Source organism: Biomphalaria glabrata, chromosome 5 (genome assembly GCF_947242115.1).
Source record: "Biomphalaria glabrata chromosome 5, xgBioGlab47.1, whole genome shotgun sequence".
Lineage (NCBI taxonomy): Eukaryota > Metazoa > Mollusca > Gastropoda > Planorbidae > Biomphalaria > Biomphalaria glabrata.
Window position 1 is genome coordinate 17,878,679 of NC_074715.1, and position 27,937 is coordinate 17,906,615.

Here is a 27,937-nt window from a genome sequence, read left to right on the forward strand (position 1 = left end):
GACCAATGGCGCATTAACCATGGTTCAACGTGGGCCCATGACCGATAGGGTCCCACAGGGGCAAGAGTATGGACAAACACTAGAAATAAAAATCTTATATAAGAGAAACAATTGTACATTTATAGACATGGCTATCAAGGCAATTAGATGTATTTACCTTAATTGATATCACATTAAATTAATTAATTAATTAGCAATAATTAATTGACTAATTTGTTAATTTAAAAAAATTAATATATGTTTAGGATATTTTGTAAGTTAAATGATAATATAATTTTACTAGCCATTGTGTATTTATTGTTATTAAACTATAGTTTTGACAAATAATAGATGATATCCGTTTAGGAATGTCTGTCTGTAAATGCACTGACATATATTGGCCAATTTTTTTTTAATTCTTCATTTTCGTTCTCATTTGACATGTCGGAGGGTTCAGATCAGTAATCTTAGACCTGAGATGAACCGCGCAGTGGTTTCTGGATCAGGAAGTTCTCCGAATAGTTTTTTCTTCTATAGGAGGGTTTTAGGGCCAGAGTCTAGTTCGGGCCTCTTGATATATTATGATACATACTGAATAACTCAATTGACTATTTCACACACTTAATCTATTGAAAAGTTTTCTATTTTAAGGTGAAATATATAACATAAAATCAACGATTTTTTTTTTATTAATTCATACGTTCATATTTGGGCATCTCTCCGCAAGTCCGCCCACGTATAACATGGGGTCGCATGGAAAACTTACAACCTGTGTTGGAAGTCGCCTATGACTGATGTCTGTGGAGAGAGCTTTCGGCTTTGTGTTCCAAACGGCTCGAGAGGACATAGGTCTAAGCAGTGCATTTTTTTTTGTTGTAAAGAAATAGGTGCCGGTACTCAGTGATGGATTGCCTTACTTTTAACTACTAATAAATTAAAGATAAACTTTAAAATACAAGAAAAGTAATAATTTTTCCCCACATTGAAAAAAGTGCCGGTACGCCATACCGGTGCGTACCGTCACAAAAAAAAAGCGCTGGGTCTAAGCAAGTTACTGAAATATTTGGAACTAAAGTGCGAGTTAATTATATAACCACAGGCTCTCACTAGAAAAACAAGGAAACTGAAATATAAACTAAAACTACAACTTACTTGTTTTCAAACGTTTAGTGAAGACCAGAAAGAAGTCAGGATCAGATGAGTCCAGGAAGTACAGCTCCCCAAGAGATTCGGGAATGTCACAATCTTCCAGTAAAACTCCCATAATTCTTTGATTGTGTAGGCTCATCTGAGTCAGCTGCTTGAGCGTCTTCTCGAAAGAGAACCACGTCTCCTCAACGTAACGCTTGCTCAACACCAGGACCACTCTCTCGCTCAGCATTGCTGCACACAAGATGCGCTGTTGCAGCGTCCCGGGGTCAGCTTCGTCCTGGAGGGAGGCATACGCGCAAGTGTAGTTGAAAGGCGGGGCCTCGAGGTGGGCGACCATGTGCTCCACCCACTCCCTGTCCTCAGGGCAGTGTGAGAAGAAGACGTGATATCGATACAAGTCCTGGATGGGAGGCGCCGACACAGTATCCTGGTGCTGCAGCAGGGCCGAGGCGTGGCCGTCCTGATGGGACAAGAGCCTCAGCTCCTCTAGAGGCACGCCTCCGTTAGACAGCTCGCCGCAACAGTCGGAATGGTGGTAATGCTGGTTGGAGAAAGCGTATTCCACGGGAGACATGCCGTCGTAGGAGACAGGGACACCATCTTTAATGAAATGGTTGATCTTATTGTTATTATGGTGGGTAAGGAACTCATTCAGCTGGAACTGATCATCGTCGTTGCGCTCCTGTGTAGGGCTGTCACAAGTAAATGGAATAAACGACTGCTGGGAATTTGAGACGCATATCATAACCTTAGGATGACTGCCTTCCAGATAATTTTGACCACTGTCCATCTGGGTCTGAACCCGGTTAGAGCTGCTGTTTTCGTAAGCGGTAACTGGCTGGAAGTCTGAGAAATTAATTTGGCTGCCGTTAGTACCAATATACTCCATGGCGGTGTCAGGGTTCTGGAGGTCTGTCATTGGCGAGTTGGGTGTGACAATAATGGGATACGAATCAGTGTTTGAAGAATATGTGGTAGTAATGAGCGGATCAGTGGATGTGTTATGGCGGCTGAAAGAGTTAACACCGTTTCCGGTTTGGGAAACACTTGCAGTATCACGGTAGTTCTCAAGAGGTGGAAAACTGTCTGATGGAGGTAGCTCGGGCTCACCGCAGATGCAAGAAGGCCTTTTGGTGGTGAGGGATTGTGGCGCCACGTCAAACGGTAGTTCGATGTTATTATTGGCAGCGGCGTCGGCTGTTTCGTCGAAGGTGAGCCTAAACCGCATTGCGCTGGTGGCGTGAGACAAACCAAGGTCCTTCATCTTGATCCTCGCGCCCGACGGGCTTCCATGCGAGCCCTGCACAGAGCCCCTCCACTTTTCGCTGTCGTCTCCGCTGCTGATGTTCCCCGCCACTGAGCCGCCGCTGCTGACGTTTCCAGCCATGGATCCGCCGCTGTCCGTCCCGCTGACCTCGTCTCGGCTGTCGACTGTGACTAAAGCCTGAGTTGGGGGTGGGTGCACGGCGGCGCGTGCGAATGAACAATTGCTGAGCCGTCTGTTGGCGCCTTGCCCGCCCTCCCAAGTGTCGCTACTCACAACGGGCTGGTAATGCTCACTACTCTGCTGGGCATTATTATCTGCGAATCTCATTTCTGTAGAAAACAAACAAATAAACGTATTATGTACTAATAGACAAATGTATGTATATGTAATGTATTGAAGAGCTACATACACTGGGTGTCGCCAACAAATATATATAAATACTGTCATGGCACGATTAGGAATTAGTTATTTGTTTCGTAAATAGGGGAAGTTTTGATTTATAGAAAATGACGCGACTAGTAAAAACTAGACGAGGTTTTGAAGAAGAATAGCGAAATGTAAACAGAGAATATTTCTGAAGGCTTTAGAGAGAGGCAGTTTTATGGACGTAGATATTTAGCCTGACGACATTCGACGGTTCCCTTCGTTATTATTCAACGTCTTGCTCGACATTCGCTATCACTGTCGAGTAACTTCTATTGTTGGACATTCGCCCTGTGTTATTGGATGTCGTTATTTGAGAGTTACCTCCGTTTGGTTTATCTGCACAAGACACAGGGCGGAAGTGCCTAACAATACATATCGACTTGTAAACTTTATGTTTAGAGAACTAGATTTTGTCTGGGAATACTTATGAGAAAGTTTACTCTTTGCAACCTGCAACAGTTACTGAATTGTAGAGAGTCCGTTGAACGTGACTGAAATACCAAGGGCTTACCAATACCAATCATACCAATCATATCATACCAATCATATCATACCAATCATATCATACCAATCATATCATACTAATCATAGCATACTAATCATGATTTTTGCAGTGTCAGCGGTGTCTGCTTCAAAACGGGAGTCAGCATGAGAAAGACGGTACGTGACGTTTTGGCGACGCCGTTTTGGCGACGCCGTTTTGGCACCGCCGTTTTGGCGACGGGACGTTTTGGCGCAAGCCGTTTTGGCGACGGGACGTTTTGGCGCGAGATATCATTTGACGATAATTTAATAAGCACGTAGCTTTTATTGAATGAACCCTTGAATTCCAGCGACTTAGGCGAATAACCATGGTGTCTATGTATACTTAACTTAAAGTCTTTTGAGAAACATGGTACATGTATTATATTTTTACTTATTATTAGCAAATGTTTGGTATGTATAGCTGGAGATTCCATACAGTCATTAAACAAACCAATGTTAATGTAAACAAATAATTGCATCAATTTTTAGCCTATCATAGTTTCATTTTGTTTTTAATTTTAAAATAATATCTTAAAAAACTTTTTTGAAAATAAAAGTGTGCCTCTAAATAAACACACATACACAAGCCAAAATGTTTATTAAAGAAAATGATGTGAAAAACAAACACACATTTACATTTAGTACGTGAAAAATATGTCTTAACACAAACACTCATGCAAAACATAGATATGAATAATTCTTTTAAAAGAAATAATACAATAAACGTACATAATGTATTTCGCGCCAAAACGTCCCGTCGCCAAAACGGCTCGCGCCAAAACGACCTTCGCGCCAAAACGGCGGGGCCAAAACGGCGGCGCCAAAACGTCCTGCTTCGTGAGAAAGAACGGTGTAAAAAAAATCCCACACAAAAAAAAATACTTGTAAATATTTTTACTTTTTTTTAAATAATAAAAATTATAATTCACACCAAGATTACAATTATTTAAAATATGTAATCTCTGTTTTTGAGACTCCCTGTATATATGTTTCTTTTCTACATATATTAACATACTTACGAAAGCGCGTGTGCGTAAATGTGTTTGTGAGAGAGAGAGAGAGAGAGAGAGAGAGAGAGAGAGAGTTATTACAATATGCAGTTAATTAATTTATCAGTTATCGACAAGGTACTAAGCAAAGATATTGTCATAATCAATCATGTCTAAAACAAAACACAATCTACGTAACATATCACATTGAAACAATATCTAAGGCATGTTGCTTCAACACTAACATCAAATAGTCCTATCACTAGTTTTGAACAAGACAGTCTTCTAAGAAAAGCTGAAATAATTCCCTGCGGGTTTATTTCTGTATTGAGGGATTCTAGAGACTTGTACTAATTAAAACCTAGTTAAAAACTCTAATACTAAATGTACAAGAAAAGGTTTGGTGTTGAGTTTATTTTTGAAATCGAAGGTCATCCTCGATCTATTTTAGTCACAATCTTCTATATATTATTTCTCCCACTTTCCGTTCCCGGATCAAATTGAAACTTTACACAATTATTCATTTTCGATGACAACACATTAAAAAGTAAACAAAATAATTCAATTAGTTAATTATTTCGTTTTAATTTTTTTATGAAGTGTTTTTATAGAAAATTTACTAAATCGGTGACGGACAATCTGTGATGATAATAATGAGAGAATTAGGTCGTTCGTTTAAAGTATAAACTAACAAAATAGACGAATAAAACCTTCTACATTTAAAAGTAATTGACTAGCTGAGTGGCCAAACAAGCCGTTAGTTAAATTGAACATCAGAACGTACAATGTGTCTTAGAATTAAAACTCAAAGGCAAACACGAACTGACCTTTAGTTCATTAATTTGAAAGTGATCTACATTCGCTTATTAAATGTTAAAAACAAAAGAGGACGCTTTCTGAAGATCAAAAGTATCCGGTATACACAGTGGGATGATAAAAACACATTTTTAAAAGCGCTTAAGATTTTGAGATCTCTACATATTAAACAGATTGACAGACAGACAAACATCACAAACACAATAACAGGTTTTCACTCGATTGCTAAAAGACATTAAATAGATATTTCTTTTTGCGAACCATTTGATAATGTATGAGTGTTTCTCAAAAAACAAAACCACAGAAGACTGACAAAGTGTCTTCAAAATCCTTTCGAACAGAAAGATGTACATCTAAAACCTACAATAAGAAATGTAAAAATACCATAGGTAGTTTACTTCTTCAACTCATATATATATATTTACATGTACATAAACCAAAAGAGAACTATAGTATACCCTAGAATTAAAAGATTTTAAAAAATCTCTTCAATACAGGCTAGTAAACAGACTAAATGACAAGAGTTCCGAATAAAAAGAAATATTTGGACAGTTTTAGAACTATCCGTTTTTTTGGGGATTCCTATCTCTGGGGAATGACTATAGATAGTTAATTTGGTTTATCTGATGAACAGAATATAAGAATAAAGCTCATTCTTCCTTTGTGCCTCTAGAGAGTGGAACGGGTTGCCTGAATCAGCCAGAAAAAATGTGTGACTCCACTGAACATGTACGATTAGATAAGACTATGGATACAAGTAGGACGTAATTCTCTTCTCTTTTGATGGAACGTCTGTCATTGATTACAATTACGACATTTTCAAACGCTATGTACTTTTCCCAGAGCACCTTATAGTACTGTATAATTACATTTCTAAACTCTTTTGATTCCAACTTGTAGCACAATTACTTTGTATTCTTTAGTTGGCAATATTAATCTTTCCAGTCTAACATCCTCATGATTATTTGTTCCGTCATTTAGATTCAAATCTTTACGGATTTTCATTTGGGTGCCTTATATGTCTCCCAAAGAATTGAAAACAGGAGCTACACATCAACATAATAAAGAAGAGATTACTGCTGTTGTTTTTTTAATGTATTGTGCAAATCTTTAATTTCTACATATCTGAGAGTTTCGGAAATTAAAAGTTTCCCATTCGTCAAGCATCAAACTATTTCATTTCTTCATTCTGTTCAAAAAAAGGCCCATCCTGTCGTGGGTGTTAGAACTTGTTGTTTTCCTTGTGAATGGATGGTGATCATTTGTTTGTATTAGTTTGACACTAACTCAACTCATGGGACGACCTTCTTTAAATGTGGCACATTGTCTCATGTAATCAATAACATCATCATTAGGACTCTAGAGGCAGCGAACAGAGTAACAGTACTAGAGATCAGGACCATTTCATGTTTTGTTTCGTTGTCCAAGAGAAATGTAAGACTAACAAGAAACGGGAATAATTTTTGTATAACTCATCACATCGAGGCTATTACTAATGAGATGTAAATAAGACGCTTATAATATGATAATAATAATAATGGATTGTCTGGTTCTTGCCTTGTAAGCCTAGTGAGTCTAGAGTTTGTTCCAGAGATTTCTTTTCGTTCGTTTCATTGACATCTTGTCTTTAGAGTGGAACAATAGAATGCGTCTATTTCCTATACAATTCCAGTTTTCCCTATTAAGCCATTTGTAGAATTTTTTCATGCGTCAATCCTCTTCTGTTATCTATTCTCCAGAGACTACTTCAAAAGTAAATCATTCACCATCACTAGTGCACAGTAGCAAAGATAGAAATGCAACACAAGTGAAATGCAGTGCGATCTTTAAACAAAAGAAGGTGTATGCCTTTTTAAAATCTAAATGGAACCTCAAGTGAACCCTCTAAAAATATAAACTATATTATGCAAATTGCAAATTATTGCAAATTTACTACAAATAAAACCACCAATTCGCCACAACTCAAACCACAAATTTCCACAAATAAAACCACAAATTCACCACAATCAAAACAACAAATTCACAACAACTCAAACCACAAATTTCCACAAGTAAAACCAAAAATTCACAAGAAATCAAAACCACAAATTCACAAATCAAGCGACTAATTCACCACAGATCAAACCACAAATTTACCACACATTAAACACATTTACCACAAATCAAACCAGATATAGACTACTTATGATACTGATTTTGCCACAAATCAAACCGAAAATTCACCACAAATCAAACTTATTAAGCTTGTAAAAAAAAAAGGAATAAAACCACTTTGAAAAAAGATTACAAAGACAGTTTGTGTGGAAACACAAACTTAAAATCGGCCCCCGAAGTGGTCCACCGAGAGTCTTCACCAGGATTCGAACACGGGACTTCCGGTTCCAAGTACTTTACCCCTCAGCCATAGCAAATCCATATATTCATTTAGCGTACACTTTTTTAAATAATAATTATTAACCTTATCCATACATTCAAAATTAATAACATGTTACATGTAATAAAGAGAAACTAAAAAAGATTTATTCTTCTAACAAAATTAGATAAATTGGCAACACGAAAAAAAATATTGACCTACTTTAAGCTACAATTGTGTACAAATGACAACAAGACTTTCCCCTCGCAAATAAAAATAACTCTATTATCATTTGTCATAAAAGCTAGAGATAGATCTAGCTAGATCTAGACCTAGTTTTAAATCTAAATCTAGATTCAAGATCTAAGTCTAGGTCTAGAACTAAATCTATCTTATCTTATATGATACAGACGTTACTTCAAAAAAGAAGATGATTACGTCCTACGCGTCATGCAATTAGTCATGCATGGTAACCAATGACCTAAACTCCGCCAAGTCACTGGTTTTCCTGGCTAGTTCAGGCAACCCATTCCATGCTCTAATAGCGTTAGGTAAGAATAGAGCAGTCAGATTCATAACAAACGAATATTCACATTTGACTAGAATAACACCTTTAGTTAAATCACTAAATTTAGAAAGCCTTCAGGATAGAAGACTTAAAAGTAAAGTAGCATTTATACATAAGACACTGAACCATAATCTTCAAATACAAAAACAAAATTTAATAAAATACTCTGAAAGACACAAAGATAAAGGCACATTTCACATCCCATATGCTAGGACAGATTTGTACAAATACACTTTCTTCCTTAGTGCTATTAGAGCATGGAATGGGTTGCCTGAGTTAGCCAGGAAAACCAGTGACTTGGCAGAATTTAGGTCATTGTTAATATGCATGACTGAATGCATGACGCGTAGGACATAATCATCTTCTTTTTTGAAGTAACGTCTGTATTATATAACATAAGATAAGATTTGTCCTAGCAGATTGTCATATATCTAGATCTGGGCTCTGTTTTGTCTTATTTAGACTGTCAAGTGTAGGCCCCTATAATGAGGATATGTCAAAACTGCTCGATATAAAAGTAGGCCTTGTTCGTTATTTTTGAAACTTGAAAGTAAAACGAAGTTCGCATCAAAATCCTTTTTTAAAAACAATATTTAAATCAGTATTCCATTCTATCATGATGTCCAATTTTTATTTTCTCTTCTAGTTTCTGAGATCTAAACGGACGGACGGACAGACGCCCATTAATTACTATTACTCGGGTTTGAAAAAGAGTATTATCAAATTGTGCAATTCATAAAATGTAGTAACACAGACTACATCCCCAAAGAAACATGTAACAGTTGACAAATCCGTGGCTATTCTGAGGCTGTTTTCAAAAGATAACACAACAATGTAGGAAGACATTGATTGGTACATTTTGGTTTCTGGAACCATTCATCCCACCAAATACTACCGCAAATATTGAATTGTCAGCGTTGGGTGGCCAGGCCAGCTGGAAAGTTGTTAACAATCTACGTCATAGCCTGGGGGACCACAGTGATGCTAGCAAACTTGGTCCTCGCACACTTGGCGGGGAGGAGGATTGAGGTGAATTATATGAACCTTTTATTTTTCTTCTAGCAATCTCATAAATCATATTAGCGCACGAACGCAAGAAGTTGGATTGAATTCATGTTGATTCTGTGTGTTTCAATATAAAACAGGTTGGCCCTAAAGTAGGTGGACAGAACAGGGGCATGTATCGGTCCAGTTCAAGCACATCGTCACTTTAGATTTTCTGCATTAGAATAAGAATAAGAATAAAACATCAGAAAATTTCTAGGTGGACACTGGAGACTACAGTGAATTTTGTTTCACTCTAAAGAAGTTCGACCCTGGCAGTGCCAGAGAATAAAAATTAGATAATTTTATTTAATAATAATAATAATAATAATAATAATAATAATCTTTATTATTCGTACGGACTCTTGTCTTTATGCTTTACACATACAACATAATAAGAGGTAACAAATAATAAGATGACATATTGGATACACATACGTTCATCTCCCTGCAGTTTATAGGGAACATTGCATGTCAAATGTACATCAGCATGTTGGATTGTATTCTAGGATTTAATTGCCGAGGGAGCAAAAGAGTTCTTGTGTCTGTTTTTAGGATCGTTTCTTTTTAAATCGTATAGGAGATGATATCGTTTTATAATCTTATAGGAGATGATATCGTTTTATAATCTTATAGGAGATGATATCGTTTTATAATCTTATAGGAGATGATATAGTTTTATAATCTTATAGGAGATGATATAGTTTTATAATCTTATAGGAGATGATATCGTTTTATAATCTTATAGGAGATGATATAGTTTTAAAATCTTATAGGAGATGATATCTTTTTAAAATCTTATATGTGATGATATCTTTTTAAAATCTTATATGAGATGATATCGTTTTAAAATCTTATAGGAGATGATATAGTTTTAAAATCTTATATGAGATGATATCGTTTTATAATCTTATAGGAGATAATATCGTTTTATAATCTTATAGGAGATGATATCGTTTTAAAATCTTATAGGAGATGATATCGTTTTAAAATCTTATAGGAGATGATATCGTTTTAAAATCTTATATGAGATGATATCGTTTTAAAATCTTATATGAAATGATATCGTTTTATAATCTTATATGAGATGATATCGTTTTAAAATCTTATATGAGATGATATCGTTTTAAAATCTTATAGGAGATGATATAGTTTTATAATCTTATAGGAGATGATATCGTTTTATAATCTTATAGGAGATGATATAGTTTTAAAATCTTATAGGAGATGATATCTTTTTAAAATCTTATATGAGATGATATCTTGTTAAAATCTTATATGAGATGATATCGTTTTAAAATCTTATATGAGATGATATCGTTTTATAATCTTATATGAGATGATATCGTTTTAAAATCTTATATGAGATGATATCGTTTTAAAATCTTATAGGAGATGATATCGTTTTAAAATCTTATAGGAGATGATATAGTTTTATAATCTTGACTCTGAGGCCGAGGGTGGTTATAAATGTTTTAAATCTTTTTAGCATTCTTAAAATTTTTCTCAAATATGTGCCCAAGTGGTTGTATGTCGCCGATGATGTTACCAGCAGGATTTAGAATTTTATACAGATTAATTTTTTATGTTCAAATTGTCTTATCCAGGCAGTGATAGTGAAACATACAATACAATTTAATTCTCAATGTAATGAGTTAGTTGGTCAATGTAAAGTGTATGTACACATCAAAGTAATTACTTAGCGTCCTCTCCTCTTACTAAAGACCACACTGTTTATTTGTGTTCGTCCCAGGAAGTAAAAGTTGACCAATAATTCCCAGCATGTCGAAGATCCAGGAGTCACATTACAAGACCAAGCGGCCCGATGGAGGTCCAGCCAACTTAATGATAAACAAGTCCAGAAGAAAAGTAAATAGAATGTGAATACTTCAGTCTCAGTTTTGAGTTTAAAATGTTATCACATTATTGTATCTACATATCTCCATAATTATATCGAACAATAGAAAAGGCTTTTTACGAGCATTACAACATTTGATAAGGTCAATTTTCTCGATTGAACTCTCTGTCCTAACGATAGCTGAATGTATGTGTTCAATTTTCAAAGCAATTCGTGAAGAGTTTTCTTATTCTTTTATATATAGTTGAAATGTGATTTGGTGGTATAGAGATACAATAATGTAATATTATTTGGTGGTATAGAGATACAATCATGTAATATTATTTGGTGGTATAGAGATACAATCATGTAATATTATTTGGTGGTATAGAGATACAATCATGTAATATTATTTGGTGGTATAGAGATACAATCATGTAATTTTATTTGGTGGTATAGAGATACAATCATGTAATATTATTTGGTGGTATAGAGATACAATCATGTAATTTTATTTGGTGGTATAGAGATACAATCATGTAATATTATTTGGTGGTATAGAGATACAATCATGTAATTTTATTTGGTGGTATAGAGATACAATCATGTAATATTATTTGGTGGTATAGAGATACAATCATGTAATATTATTTGGTGGTATACATTCATGTAATGAGTAATGTGATTTGAAGACTTGAAACATGTTCGTTGTAATTTTCACAGTATTAGCTCGCTATATCTGTCACGATCTCTTTATGTCTGTCAATCTGGCTATGTACCGCACTTATCTACTGTCTTTTTATATCTGTCAATCTGGCTATGTACTGCACTTATCTACTGTCTCTTTATGTATGTCAATCTGGCTGTGTACTGCCCTTATCTACTGTCTCTTTATGTCTGTCAATCTGGCTGTGTACTGCCCTTATCTACTGTCTCTTTATGTCTGTCAATCTGGCTGTGTACTACCCTTATCTACTGTCTCTTTATATCTGTCAATCTGGCTATGTACTGCACTTATCTACTGTCTCTTTATGTATGTCAATCTGGCTGTGTACTGCCCTTATCTACTGTCTCTTTATGTCTGTCAATCTGGCTGTGTACTGCCCTTATCTACTGTCTCTTTCTCTCTGTCAATCTATGAAACCCACTCTCTCAAGCTTTTTGCAGGAAAATCCAAAATTTTTTTTTATTCAAACAGTTTGCCAAAAATATTCTATCTCTAGTATCTCTCATTGCTAGATAGTATTTCTATCTCTAGTATCTCTCATTGCTAGATAGTATTTCTATCTCTAGTATCTCTCATTGCTAGATAGTATTTCTATCTCTAGTATCTCTCATTGCTAGATAGTATTTCTATCTCTAGTATCTCTCATTGCTAGATAGTATTTCTATCTCTAGTATCTCTCATTGCTAGATAGTATTTCTATCTCTAGTATCTCTCATTGCTAGATAGTATTTCTATCTCTAGTATCTCTCATTGCTAGATAGTATTTCTATCTCTAGTATCTCTCATTTCTAGATAGTATTTCTATCTCTAGTATTTCTGAAACTCAATCTTTTCATTGAATTGGTCTTCATTGTCGTCACAAAATAAAATGTCCCTTTAAAAAAAAAATTCGTTTTTAACGTTCAATCATCAACGTTAAAGCCTGCATTGAAATAACTTTTGTTGTATACAAGATTTGTTATTAATGTTTGTATTCAGTTCATCTTAGACGCTTTTTTTAAAATTATATTTCTTCTTATAAATCACGGGCGTTCATTAAACAAAATTATAACATTCTGTTTTCACGTTTTTATTGCTAATTTATGAAAGGTTTGTTTATATATATATTTTTTTGGTAGGGCTATAACTTAAAAACAAGAAAACTAGACACACTATCAGAGAGAGACAAAAGAGAGAGAGATAGAGAGAGAAACAGAGCCAAACAGAGAGAGAGAGAAAGCGAGAGATAGAAAGAGAGAGAGAGAGCGAAAGAAAAGAGAGAGAGAGGGAGAGAGAGAGAAAGGTAATATAGATAATAAAAAAATCTTAGCGAAATAGAGACAAGAGAGTAAGAGAGACAGAAATCGAAAGAGAGACAAAGAGAAATATAGAGAGAAAGAGAGCAATATGTGGAAATGAAATAAGACAATAGAAAGACATACAAAATGACAGAAAACAAAGTAAGAAGCTTGAAATAGAGTGACCTTGACACCAACACGCGGGGAAAAAAACAACAACGTGATATAAAGCCTCTCATTAAGACACAGTGTTGTAACATCTATAAACCTGTTTTAGACAAGTATTATTACTTTCACACAGTCAACGAAGCACAACGAAGGTGCTGCAGTCATAGCATTAAAAGTATCTCAGCTATATGATTATAGAATAAGAATATTGGTAACAATAATACCTAGGTAATGACTTATCTGTACACAATATACTTTGCACTTTGCATATATAAATGTATAAACATGGTCACGGCGAGGCCTACCTTGTAAGAATGAATCTTCGTCCATTTTCAACGTGTCCCCCTGTCTGTAATCAAACTGTCGCCTATAATCCTGTGTTTACAAGTATCTTCCTTACAATGATGTATCGAGTGGAGGAATGGACTCAAGTCATCTACACTGGAACCACATACAATGAGACAACCTGGGGGGACTATCTTCACATGACATCAGCAGCTGTTCTCTTTTGTTGCCGTTTCCTTATTTGCTGTTGGTACGGATTAACGCTGGTTTCATCTCTATTTACATTTTAAAAAAAGATAACAAAGTACTTGTGTCTCCTAGGGCTAAAAAATAAAGCAATACAGCAGAGGAGAAAAAAAAAAGTCTTCCTCTGTCCAATCCCCTTCTCCTCAAATACCCGAAACTGGCCGCTCAGTCTGTGGTGCCACAAAGTGTGATGTTCTAGCGGAGCGTATTTCTGTCTTTCTCTCCCTCTCTCTCTTTCTCTTTCTCTGTATTTTTCTCTCAGGAGACGATCCTTAGTTAACGTTAATGGTAAACTGTCATAAAAATGTGACCGAATCTCAGAGCTTGTCTTTACAAGGTGATGAACGCTAGCCGTCGTTTCCGGAGTTATTATCCAGGATTTGATCTTCCCCCAAAAGAGGAGACGCAGCGCACGCCCACACCACCACCAAACTTGTTCACTTTTACGTTACCACGTTTTCACGAGAGCAATGCTTCCCCCCTTTTCGTCCGCGCTACCGCGGACAGAATAACCGCAATGTTTGTAATGTAAGAACAAAGCTAGAGGAATCAGTTGAGGTAGTATTTAGAAATGAGACTCTACCCTCCTATCCACAACGACTGGGAACTAACGGCCTGTTTCTTCCATGCGGTCGATACGGCGGTTTTTTTTTTGTGTGCGTGAAAGCCGTAGAGAGATTGCGTCTCTTGTGTGAATGTGTTTGGGTGTGGGGGAGGGGGGAGATTCTCGTGAGTACTCAAGGAGATAAAGAAAGAGTAAGTCAATAAATAGATCATTGAACATGGACAACAAAAGAGTGGACACATTGAGAGGTGTTGTGATGTAGGTCATATATATGCATCGCACGTAGTGGAATCAATTGTTCCATTCAGTCAGTCGTTGATCAATCAACCAATCAATACATCGATTATTCTAACTGTACAATAATTCTTAGACTATAGAGAAAAACAACGGAAGTTATTTTATTGAGATGGTTGAGCTCAAATCTTTTAATGAGTAGTTCTAGGATATTGTGTGGCTTGCACTATGACCAATGTTGTACTTAGACCAACAGACTTCAGACTACGAAAAGAAAAACCGAAATAAACCGCCGGCGGACAATGGCTTTGTCTGCACTAGATTCGCGAAAATATACAGGTCGCAATTGGGTTTGCATAGTCATGTGAAACACTGCACTATTGCTTAATCTTTGGAATCGATGACATTTCCTTTATTTTAATTTGACCAACTTATTAAAAGTTCGTTAATATTTGGACACAATCTATTTCTAAACACTCAGAAGTAGGACGAGACACACACAAAACAGAAGGAGGTTGGTACAAGGCTCTCTGAAATCAAAACAAAGACTTCTTCTAGGGAAAGGCAGCTGATCTTACTCAAACTTTTGGTACAATCAGCTCTATGATTGGGGACAATGTGAGTCTGTTACCCAAATCTTTGTTGCCCAGAAAGGTTCATCGCCATTCTGAAACATTTACAAAAGGAAAAATCTGCTCTGGGGATAATGTTTTCAAACTCTATCGATTCCCACAAGAAGGAAACAGTCGATCATTCTAGAAGTTCTCGAAGTCAACAGGTACACTGTATATTGAACTTGCTTTAGATGCAGGGGAAGCTTTTCACATAGCTTGCTCATAGATGGAGATCTAATTAATTATTGAAAAACTTCATATAAAAAAAACAATATTTCCAGTTTCTTTAATTGACAGAGTAAAAAAAAACGGACATAGCAATAAATATGAAAAACGTTATGGGTTGTTATTAGAGAGAACATTCCTACGAAACATTGAAGAAGAAATGTGCAACTCATTAACTCTGTAGCAATGAAAGCACTGTCCATTGATATATACGTACAACAAAAAGTGTACAACACTTAGAAAAGTATTCGTCCTTTTGTTTTATAGGTATTTCTCTGTCAATGCAAGATTGACGAAGATCATTAAAAAAAAAATTTAATTATTATTAGCGGCCCCCGAAAGGGAAAAAGACACTATTAGTTTTGTGTGGCCTGGCTGTCCGTCCGTCTGTCCGTCCGTCCCGTTTAGATCTCAGAAACTATAAAAGAAAATGAAAATCGGACATCATGATATTTTAGATCATTCAAAGTTCTGATGCAAAAGCTACTTTTGTCTATTCCGAAAGTGCACCATCTAATTTTTTAAAATTATTTAAGCAAGCAGATTTTTCATAAAATTACACACCAATTACACCACTTTTCAATGAAAAACTTCAGGGGAACGTTGAGGAGAGTTCCCAGTCCACGCCTGTTTACAGAGAGAAATCTTCCTAGGGGTCAGTGGGATAATGGGGCGCCTTTTCGATTCCACGAAATCGACTTTTTCAAAGATCAATAGGTAGGTTTTATAGAATGACTATGTCCTGATCATGCGTATGATATAAAGGTTATAGAACGACTATGTCCTGATCATGCGTATGATATAAAGGTTATAGAACGACTATGTCCTGATCATGGGTATGATATAAAGGTTATAGAATGACTATGTCCTGATCATGCGTATGATATAAAGGTTATAGAATGACTATGTCCTGATCATGCGTATGATATAAAGGTTATACAATGACTATGTCCTGGTCATGCGTATGATATAAAGGTTATACAATGACTATGTCCTGATCATGCGTATGATATAAAGGTTATAGAACGATTACGTACTGACTACGTATCAAGAGTAGAACGACTATGTCCTGATATACTGTAACCTTCATTTATTCTTTTTAAATACAGTCACTAGATCTTTTACTTCTTCTCCAGACTCTAAAACATTTACACTTGTTAATATCAAAGAGCTGGAGATGAGGAACCTAGCAAGAGAATTGAGATGCTAAAGAAGAATCCTAAGTATCACATTCAAAGACCGCATCACAAACCAAGAGATTAGAGACTGCAGTGACTGGACCACATGATGACCTGCTAACTATCGTAAAAAAAACACGCATGCTTAAAATCTATGGCCATATTACAAGATCTTCGGGGATCGCAATGACCTTCCTTCAGGGAACAGTACCAGGAAAAAGAAGAAGAGGCAGACAGAGAAAGCGATGGGAGGACAGCATAAAAGAATGGAGGGACTGCCTTTGAAAGAGGTTCTAACTAAGTCAAAAGACAGAGGAATGGAGAAAGACGGTCTACAAATCTTGCATGGTGTCCCAACGGTCCAACAGACTAAGGGATAGGTAAAGGCAAATATCAAAACCATGTCGCCTAGTAGTGTGTCATAAGAACCACTGTAAAACAATGTTTACACTGTCCAACGTACTTTAACTTATCACTAATCAAACTTTTCCTCTTCCTATCAGCACCCTCCCACAAACACACGCCGCCCCTCCCCTCTAAAAGCAGGAAGATGGCTGACTACTGCGTGTGTTCGTGTTTGTTTGGGAAATCTGTGGTGGAGCATTAACGTGGGGGCGCACCTCGCCACTGAACTTAAACTTCTAAATATTTCTCACTAGCCGCCCCCCCCCGTCACGTGACAACTGTTGATCTGTTTCTTATCTGTCTGTTACAAAAACATCAGTGACCAGATCTGACAAGACCGTGGCTTCCAAACCAAGCAGACGATGACGAAGGCGATATTCCTTAGCAAGTGAAATTGAACAGTGCTGTAAGGTTCAAGGCTAGATCAAAGATACAATGCATTATGGGTGACTGCAAAAGGTAATAGTGGTGTAAAGTTAACGTGAACTAAAGCCATGACCTGATAAGCAATGAACCAGGCTGTCTGGAACAGAGTTAGCCCCCTTCAAGAGTGAAACGATGATAGTTAATCTCATTGGAATGAAATGAAGTCCTGGGCTCTCTGGTTTGGGCCGGAGCGATGTCACCCACAATTCCATTTTCTTCACTCAGCTGATGGGTCTGAATGTAGGTTTAAGATCATTAGTATCGCAGTTTCTGTCATAAGTACAAAAGTGGCAAAAGTCTTATCTTCCCTCCCCCCCCCCTGACCAATGGGAGAAAGAATGACAAACACGATTGGCTCGCGAATTTCGTCTATTTAAACAGAATAAACAACTCTGGGGCGTGGACACTGGTCATTTGTGTCCATCGCTTGCTACGAAATGGTTGAATTGCGCTTCAGCTTCTAAATAAAGACCTTGTCTGAAAGGGAAAAACAGCTTTTTACCTCCCTTGAATAGCAGAGTATTTTTACAGAGTCAAAAGAAAAGCCAATTATTTTAAAGGTTGTTTTTTTTTAAAGTAATTACTAGGCTAAAGTGAACTTAATTAGCTAATAATTGCTCTATTGCTAATCAAAGAAAACAAGGGAAGTAATTAGATATAGAGAACGAGGAGCCGAAGAGAGAAAATAGAAAACGCGTAATGCTCTTTGTTTTTGTTGTCTGCCACTTCTTGCAGAGGAAGAGTTGGTGAACTGAGATATTGTAGTGGAGCACTCTTCAGTGAAGGAAAACATCAAGTTAATAGAGGATACCTGTCCACAACGTTCAAGGCTACCATGTTCAAGAAGACCAGTCCCTATTGATGCCCAAATGGAAGATAATAGAGGCTATGTAGAGAAATGTTTATTTTGTATCAGGATAGCCCACAGGTCAGTATTATTCTAAAGAACCTTTTATATAACAAGATCTTAAGAGTGTCTGAAGAATAATTTGGTACTATGTGGTCAAGATGGCGCCAATTATCTAAACTTTCAGCAATATTATAAAAAAAAACAAAAAAAAAACTTTATAGTATTGAACTACCTGGTTGTTAGGTTTGCGCTTTGGACTGAGGTCTCGATGACGACTTGTTCGAATCATGCCCACTACTATCCCCTGTCGTCCTGCATTAGGTAACACTCAAATAAAAGGCCAACACTAGAAGTTAGTCGACGCTGATGGCGAATGTCGAACAAGAAATTGAATAATTACAGAGAGAACCGTCGAATGTTATCAAGCTACATGTCTACTTCAGTCACTAAAGCCGCGACCTTACTCTATGGCTGCCAAAAGTCTTCTTTGCTTACTTCCTAAAGTCTAGTTTTCATTTTTTTAATTCGTCGCGGCATTGTCAAAACTTTCCCTTTTTATGAAACAATTAACTTTTCCCGCCAAATTCATAGTCTTTCCATAATACGGACAGACTTTTGTAACCCAATGAAAAGCCGGTATTGAAGACAGGTGAATAAGAAAACTGAAATAGACCACCAGCGGACTACGGCTTTGTTTGTATGAGATGCGGAAAAATCTGTAAGTCGCAACTGCATGGCAAAATTAACCAATTAGTTAATCAATGGGTGGTAATTAATTAATTGTGTTTTACATAGAAAAAGGGAGCTTATTCCTGCGTATTTTGTGGTCTTTTTTCTTAGATAACGTTTGTTTTTAAATATTTTTTTTTTTTTTTTTTAATTTTGCTTGTTCACTAAAAAAGAGTGTTTACGGTAACAGATTTTGCCATTTCAAACTAAAGAGAGTCAATATATGTACTACTAGAAGCCTGTAAATAAGCATAGATCTTATTTCATTTTTTTGCGGTACAAAAGTATATAATTTTAAAAAGCATATAAAAGTATATAATTTTAAAAAGTATATAATTTTAAAAAGTATATAGTTTAAACTTCATCTGTTTCGATTGGAGCTGGAGAGAGAAAATTGCCGACGAGGGTGTTATTTTGCCAGGCCAACGACCAACCGCCTTTACTTTCAACTAATAGCAGAAGATTTGCTAAGATTATTGTCAACCAGTGGAGTTAGCTCAACCCTATCCCCCCCCCCCCTTTTAATCACAATATCCTTAAAAAGAATCCAGATCATTTAACAGGAAGAATCTTATTTCTAGGTTGTTGCTCCCTTTTTTTTTTAAATAGTTTTTTTTTCTCACTTCGGTGTGACCCCTGGATGGGTGACATCCAGTACCGTCGGTACCCCAATCACTTATGTAAGGTATCAATTAGAGTTGGGACTCGAACTCGCCAAACTTGGTTCTGATGACCACTTGGCTAACTGACCAGGAAATAATTCGTTCATATGTTTCGACAAGTGTAGCTTCCATTTTAGCTTCCTTGTGATATGATGATGTAAAGGTCCCTGTTTCTGTGGCCTACGGTTAACGAGGGTGTCATATAGACATCACAACTACCAACCGCCTTTATGTTACCCATTAGAGCTCGATGGACTCAGAGGCGCCCAAAGATCCCGAAATTAAAAATCCCAGTCTTCACCAGGGTTCGAACCCGGGACCCCCGCTTTACCGCTCAGCCACCGCTTCCATTAGTAATGACGATAATGAAACCTGACGTTAAAGAAAACTTTAAACTAAATTCTTGTTCCCGAATGTTCCCAGGGAACACATGTCACTCACTCACCAGTTTTGAGTACAGAGTCTGGAATAAATCTAGATCTACATTCCGCCAACATAAGCAGTTCATTTGGAGACTCGAATGCATCAACCTGAGACATTAGCAGTTGTATAATTGCCATGTGTTCTTTGCGCATGCGTTAATTAAATGCCACGCGCTCCGTCTATATTTAGAAACTCTACCTTCTTTGAGCTAGCGAGTCAAGAGTCAAACCAATGTCTTAGTCTACAGAACTTTCAACATTGAACGATAACTTTGTCCTAACCAAGGTAAAGAACTAGATGTCTCACAGATATCATTATCTCTTTACGCTTCGCGATTGATAACTATTTTGGCTGCCAATCCAATACCTCTCGGGTTCGAGTCATGGAGGAGTCAATGGAACTTAAATCGGAATGGAGAGTCTAAATACTTCATACTAACACCTGGCTGCAGCTTGCAGAAGTCAATTCCAATGACCGTTGTGAAACCATTTCTTATGGATTGTGTGTGTGTGCCTAGGTGATATAACAAGGGAGTATTTATTGTTAGTTGTAGCGAGGGAAGATTAATTTGAAGTTAGTCTTGTAGAATGATACAAGATAAGCTGCGCTATGATAAGCTGCGCTATGATAAGCTGTACTAAGTACGCCAGACGACTCCAGCATGCCCGAGTGTAAAGACGTATTTTTATTATCAGTTAAATTTGTTTTGAATATCAGTTTATTACATCTCAAGTTGAGTTTGTCTATATTGTAATACAAATTATATTTGATTCTGTTCTAAAGAAGTTATTTGAAGTTTTATAACACGTCTACTGCGGTCTAGTTGTCTACCAGCAGTTTGGTGCAGTAAGTCAATGTCCGTCCAAAACAACCCTCCCCCACCATGTATACAATCTGAACGAATAGAGTCTCTGCTTTATATTCAAGATGCTTTATATTCAGAGCGTTTGTCGATATCACATACTTATCACATGTAAACTTGGAACCAATCATAAAAAACAACAACTAGATTTGGGATAGAATGTGCTGAATAGTGTACTACAGAATGGGTTCTAGCTAAAACGATTGGACACCTGGAAGTAAATGTTAGTCACCTTGTCTGAACTTTGTACCATAGTGAAATAGATTGAATGAGAAAGAATAAAATGTATTCATATTTTCACCTACCTAAAAGACGTTCTTTGTCCATGTCTATTTACATCAAAGACCAGATACACCTTCAGTTGATGGTGCTATACGGTTAATGGATAACATTTCAGGTAAAGCAATCAATGTATCTATGTTCACCTTTAACAGAGCATATGTGCTGACAACTATCAAAAACACCATGTGGTGATACCGTGTCCAAACATGTACCTTTAATAAGGCTGTAGATCCATGAGTTATCCACATCCATTACACAATCATTATATCCATGGTCTTTCTGCTTTTTATGAAAATGTTATATTCAGCTATCCACATTCCTAACGGAACTAAAACGTATAGCCGTCACTTTTTTTTAACAGAATTAAAAGACTACTATTTATCACTTTCTTAAGAGAATTAAAAAACCTATCATTACAAAATCTATATCTATAAACTACTCACTTTCAAAGACTATTGAACATTCGTAATCTACTGTTAAAACTAAATAACCTAAATAAAAAAAATAACACATAATGAATCTCTAGAATATCCAACACAAATCCATAAAGTTTATGAGATTCCCAAAACGAGACTGAATAGCAGAAGTAGGATTTGAAACTTGACTGGGACTTTGTTGATTGCGCCCTCTAGCGGACCTGAAATTAGCAGATCTTTTTGTGTACATCGAATTTCAAACACAAACAGACACACAGATACAAGGCGTAAATAAACAAATAAATCTTCGCCCGAACTGAACAGAAGAAGTCGGCAGACGTTAAATCGTGGAAATGGCTCAACACGACGTCTGCTCTGCTAACCAGGTCAACACCACTCAGCCACGTGTGTGGTTGTTGTGCCTTTTTCCTCCTCGGTAATAGCCTCTTCCAGTAATTCTCTCTTTTTTTTTTCCTTTCTTTTTTGTTGTTGTAGATTTTTTTCTTAATTCTTTTATTTCTTTAACTTGTTCGTCTTTGTGATACACCTTTTCTCTTCCAGTTACTTCCCTTAGTTTTTTTTTTTTTTACCATACCTGATTACTTGGGCGTGAGTTATCTTCTCTTTGTTTTTTTTTAAACTGGATTTTTTTTTTTTTTTTGTCTATCATTACGTCTAAGTGCTTATATTATTAAACAGTTTACAACTCTTATAAAAAAAAAATAGCTTCATTAAGATTGGCTATCGTTATGAAAAGGTAAGTTATGTCTGCTTACTGTGTCGGCTGATGATGGAAACAGACATAGCAGCATACAGACAAAAACAAATGGCAAACAAACAACGCTCCATGTGAAGAAATGTCTTAAAGTACAAAACTAAATGGCAAACAAACAACGCTCCATGTGAAGAAATGTCTTAAAGTACAAAACTGTCTTAAAATACAAAACTGTCTTAAAGTAGAAAACTATCTTAAAGTACAGATACAGAACTGTCTTAAAATACAAAACAGTCTTAAAATACAAAACTGTCTCAAGTACAAAACTGTCTTAGAACTATTAGAATAAAAAAAAAAAAGGTACAGGGTTAACAAAAGGACTAAATCAAAAAATTGAAAAAAAAAAGTACCAGATAGTGTAAGAAGACATCTTAGGCAGAATTGGCCAACAAGAAAAGTCCAAACTACATTTCGTCACATAACTGACAACATAATTTCATTTACACCAGGTTACAAATATTGTTTTTGATGCCCCTAAGATCTTTTTATGTCGCCTCTGTAAATGGATTTCGAATCTTTATACTAGGTCTCCTATATGAATATTTGACGGTGTGATATTATCGCCGTTTTGGTTCAAATTCATGAATTGAATTTTTAAAAATACGAAAATAAAAATGTCGTTAGATCGTTTCAAACCTTACATCTAGATTTTGTCAAGTCAAAACATTTCAAATGTCAGTGCTTACCATTAGGGTGTTTGGTATAATGAGACTTAACACTGAAAAAAAAAAGATAATTTCTAGCATGTTAGAATGCTAGAATTTAAACACGGTGGATTAGGAAGTGACGAATTTCTGTGAAACTTGTAACTCCAGTCTACTGCACTTGTAGATATAGATTCTATCCGGGCTGACTTTAAGTCTGACCGTATACATGAAAAGTCATCTTTAGTATTTAGAGAGAGGTTCGGAAGAAGGGGGGGGGGTATGGAGGTCAAAGGAAGGATGAGGGAATGTTTACAACTGTCGTACAGTTACTCACCACTAGACGTCTGCTTCGAGTACTTTATTACTCACCCAGAACTGAAATAGATCTTGGAGAGTTCATTGCCAGGTCTCTAGGTCAATAGTCCACGAGTACAGCTTTTGTTTTAATAGTCCATTAGTCAATAGAAACAAGTTGAGATGCATTTTAAGCCACCCCGACAAAAAAACAAGGGGGGTAGGTGGCTTATAAATCTGTCTACTATTCGCCTGTTTGTCTTTGTTTCTTTTTGCCTAACATATATAGATCACAACAAACGAAGAATGATATTAAACATCTGATTTAATTATAATTGAAGATATCTAATTTCAATTTCAATTTCTGATCTTCTGAAAACAAACTCTTCAATGTTTTTAAAAGTAAATATGCTAACCTTTATATTCTAATACAAAACACCATTTTACAATTTAGACTTAAAACTACATGGCGGACACTTAAGGTGAAATAAAAGTAGCTCTGGGAAGACAAACAAAAATATGTATGCAACGTTTGCCAAGTTCCCGAACTTTATGTGACGACGCCCATCATTGGCCTCCTTCAGTCGTAGAACGACTATGGTTCATCTCGCATTCTTCCTCTTGTGGCTGTGGAGAGACACTCCCGTCCACAAAGAGAGATGAAAGCCTGGGCATTGTTTATGGTCGAAACGTTGTCGCCCACACAGCAGTTCCCCCCTCTCCGCGCAGCTGATGTGACCAAAGGAACGGAATATCCGATACAGTTTGGTATCAGTAGCGCCACAGGCTCTGCCAGGCTGTAGCACGGTGTGCCACAATCTGCCTAAGGGTCACCAGCTCCTGATTTTTCCTCAGGGTTGTCTCCCGAAGCCTTTCCCGCGTTTGGGTATAGCTGCAAGGCAGCGGAGGTTTGGATTCAGAGTTTTCCTTCTCCTAGATTGTAGCCAACCGTTACCACAGACAGGAGAAGGGGCAAAGGCGAGTAACTGACGCCTAAACCAGTAAGCTTCGGGCAGGAGGGGCTCGTTACGACGCCCATAAGCCTCCCATTAGACATAAAAACTCTAAACCCATTAAAAGGTAGGAGCTACAGTTACAATTACAGAAAAGTGAAGTGATTCGGAACCAGCTTATAAGCCCGATGAAACATAATCTTCAAATACAAAAACAAAATCTAATAAAAAAAATACTCAGAAAGACACAAAGATAAAGGCACATGCCTCGTTCCATATGCTATTAGAGCATGGAATGGGTTGCCTGAGCTAGCCAGGAAAACCAATGACTTGGCAGAATTTAAGTCATTGGTGAACATGCATGACCAGCTGCATGACGCGTAGGACGCAATCATCTTCTTTTTTGAAGTAACGTCTGTATTTTATAAGATAAGATAAGAAGGCTATTGAAATAGTGACAGCCCATTAGTCATATTTATTTCTCCACAGTTGACCACTGACCACAGGATTGAGATGTACATCTTCACTCTCAGTCGAATTAATCAGGAAATAAATTCACTGAGGCATTCGGTAGCCTTATGACCCATTTCACCACCACTGAAACAAGTAAACACTTTCCTCTTGACCACTGGACCTACCGCAGGCTCACTACATGCAGCCACCACATACACGCTCTCTCCCTTAACTAGCGACACACCCACGCTAGTAACGTTTAAAGTTTCTCAATGATCTCCTGGATGTTCCCCCCCCCCCCACTGCGTTATGTTAGTTGAAGACGAGCTATTTACAGACCACTGCGTTGTTGAAGTTTATAGAAGAAGTCAAATGTGATGCCCATAGATATAAACATGTTAACAAAGCTTATATTAACTCACTCCGTCCATCTGTCTGTCTGGGGACGGGGGTGTTTTACACATTTTGTTCTCCCACTACTCATTCTCGGATCAAGCTGAAATTTTGCATTATTTTTTTTTAACAACAATATCTGAATCAATAAAAATAAAATTAACAAGTTAGTTAATACATTAGTGGTAATTATTTAATTATGTTTTGTATAGAAAAAGGAAGGTAAATAATGCAGAATTGAGAAATATACCATTGATTGCGCGGTGCTTTTCCCTAAGATAAGCTTTGTTTTGTTTTTTTAAAGTATTTTTCTATTTTGCTCTTTGCAACATGAATTCTTGGACAATACGTGTTCTTCTATAGCCATTTGGTATGCATAATGTACCTATGTCATTTTACTCTAAACTTTTTCGTGCTAAAATATTTAGGCAGCCGTCATGGCCACGTCTAAGACCGTCTTGTTAAACTCTGGCACGAATGTTCAAACATAATTGCACATTTCGGATGTTTGAAGATTGTGCCGAAGAAATTGGACACGTTTATGAGGACCATCATTCGCTTTGTAAAACTAGATTTGACACTCAATGGTAGACTAACAGAGAGGCGTCTTTCAAGAGCAGCAGAAGACCTGATACTATTGCTCATGTTAATAAAATATTCCTATACAAATATTGTTTCCATCATTAATACTTGCGGAAATAGAACAATGACAGAAATACTGATTGATAGTTACTCTAGTCGAATAGAAATAAAGAGTTTTAAGCCTTGGTGTACACATCAATGTAGACAGAAAAGAAGATCATATTTTCAAGCCAAAGATTAGGTATTTTAAAACTACAAAATCCCTATCAAGATTAAAGATTGTAGATCCTACAAAATGGCTATGAATACTGGCATAACAAAACATGCTGATAATGTTACAAATAGTATCAACAAATTGAAAGGAAAGAATCCCAGAGAATAAAAACAAATACGATTGATGAAAAGTGAAGTAAAGTTCCCCTTTCAGACCTGGTGATCTCTAGGGCAGACGATGTTAACTGATTAGAATTACGTTAATATAGACCAGCTATAAAAGTTTCCTAAATCTCAATATCAACCATTAAACAGTCCCTAGTATGTACATCTGTAGCTAGTCTCAAATTATCAAGCCACATAGACCGTTTATTATAATTATAATAATTATTATTATTTATAATGTAATGTACCAGTTTCATAAAAAAAAAAGTTCCCCTTTCATATCTTTTGGTCTATAGGGCAGATGATGTAAAGGTCAAGGTCAAGCTCAGTGGCGTAACTAAGGGGGGGGATGGGGGGGGGAGAATTTTAAAATCCCCCCGGGCCCCCACCTAGGGGGGGCCCCCAAATGGGTGTCCGAAATTTATTTGTAAATACATAAATTAATATATTTGATTGACAAATAGTGTCAACGGGTGTCTTTTTTTAATCAATATTTATGGATTAAATTTATCACAAAGACTAAACCTAGATATTTTAAAAATATTTTTGCCGCAGAGATCAGTTTTTAAAGTGATAACTGATCTTCTATTTTAAACTTTGTTGCCACGAATTAAACTGCATGATATACAGCGAATTCCAGGTATCTTGTTACCTTTACTAATAATAGATCTAAATGGCGAGTATTATATGGCTACACTAATTAACCTTGAAGCAAAATTTACAGAATCGAGTATAACTAAAGGTTATTCTTAACAATGCTAAAATTGTCCATTATTGGGTTTGGCGTCTATAATTTCAGAATTAAACTTCACACTCGAGTTATTACCCCTTTATTCATCTTTCCTCAATCCAATGGAAACTCTCTCTTTTTATTTACATCTAATGATCTAATCCTTTTGCTTTCGCACAAAACATAAACAAAAAATAATGACGTAATATCATATAATATTAATACATCCTTCCTATTGAAGTTATTATCACACCCTTCCTTTTAAAGTTCTTAATAGTGATATCTACTAGCAGGGCCGGCCCTAGCATTTGCGGGGCCCTATGCGAAACGGATCGCGCGGGGCCTAGTCTGGGTAGGGATAAGCATAATGTCAAAATTATTATTTTTTTGAATTAGAAAATAGGCCTACTTTCGTCTTTGCAATAAATTTTTATCAAATGAAAGCTCGCAATGCCAATTTTTATTTATTGGCACCCCAAAACGTCAATTTCGTCTATTCTTCAGGAGATTTGAATAAATTCAAAAAAAGTTCAGGACTTTATCGTATATTTTGCCTTTTCATGAGATTTCCTGGAGGCCCTGAAAAATCAGGAGGTCGCGAAAACCCTGTTATTTTATATACGTTATAATTGTTTAATTTAATAATGTACACTTGGAATTAGCGCGGGGCCTATGAAAGCGCGGCGCCCACTGCGACCGGCACTATCTACTAGGAACTTTAACAATTCGTCCACTTCTGGTAGTCTTGACTGAACAAGTTCTCTAGACGTTGGTCTATAACTGTCTGTTTCGTTTGTAGCAACAGTTTGCAGTTAATTGTCTTCATCGGTATCATAGTACCCAGAGATGTCTTCATTGAAACTCTTATTTAAAAAGCGTTGATTTCTTCTGTATGTTATTCCATTGTTTGTCTTTATGATGTAAGATCTGGGTGCTGAATTTTTTTTTTATGACAACTGCTTTCTGCCATGTTTGACCTAGACGAACTCTCCGACAGAATAATCTTTAGGTAGTCTTGCTTTTGCATCGTATTTCACTTAGCTTTTCATCTGTCGTTCGTTGAGTAATGTCTCTGCATTTTCAGCTACCAATGGTTTCAATAGTTTGTGATCAGTTGGAATGATTCCCTGAATCTTCTACTCGTCAGCAGTTGTGATGGTGAATACGGCAGTCCACTTATCGGAGTATTTCTATACTCGAGC

At 36.5% G+C, this 27,937-nt stretch overlaps 1 protein-coding gene across 5 annotated transcripts in view; it reads right to left on the reverse strand.

Moving 5' to 3' along the window:
* Positions 1 to 27,937, reverse strand: part of LOC106066613 (uncharacterized) — a 188,279-nt gene that overhangs the window by 86,001 nt on the left and 74,341 nt on the right. For 3 of the 5 annotated variants that reach the window (XR_008778244.1, XM_056031276.1, XM_056031277.1), the window contains exon 4: positions 1,132 to 2,727. Coding sequence is in view for 2 of the 5 variants with exons in the window: in XM_056031276.1 (XP_055887251.1) it covers positions 1,132 to 2,727 (1,596 nt within the window). In the remaining 3 variants the exon portion in view is untranslated. Of the gene's footprint in view, positions 1 to 1,131; positions 2,728 to 13,433; positions 14,178 to 21,137; positions 22,364 to 27,937 lie in introns of those variants that run through there. The other 2 variants (XR_008778246.1, XR_008778245.1) reach the window with 2 other exon arrangements.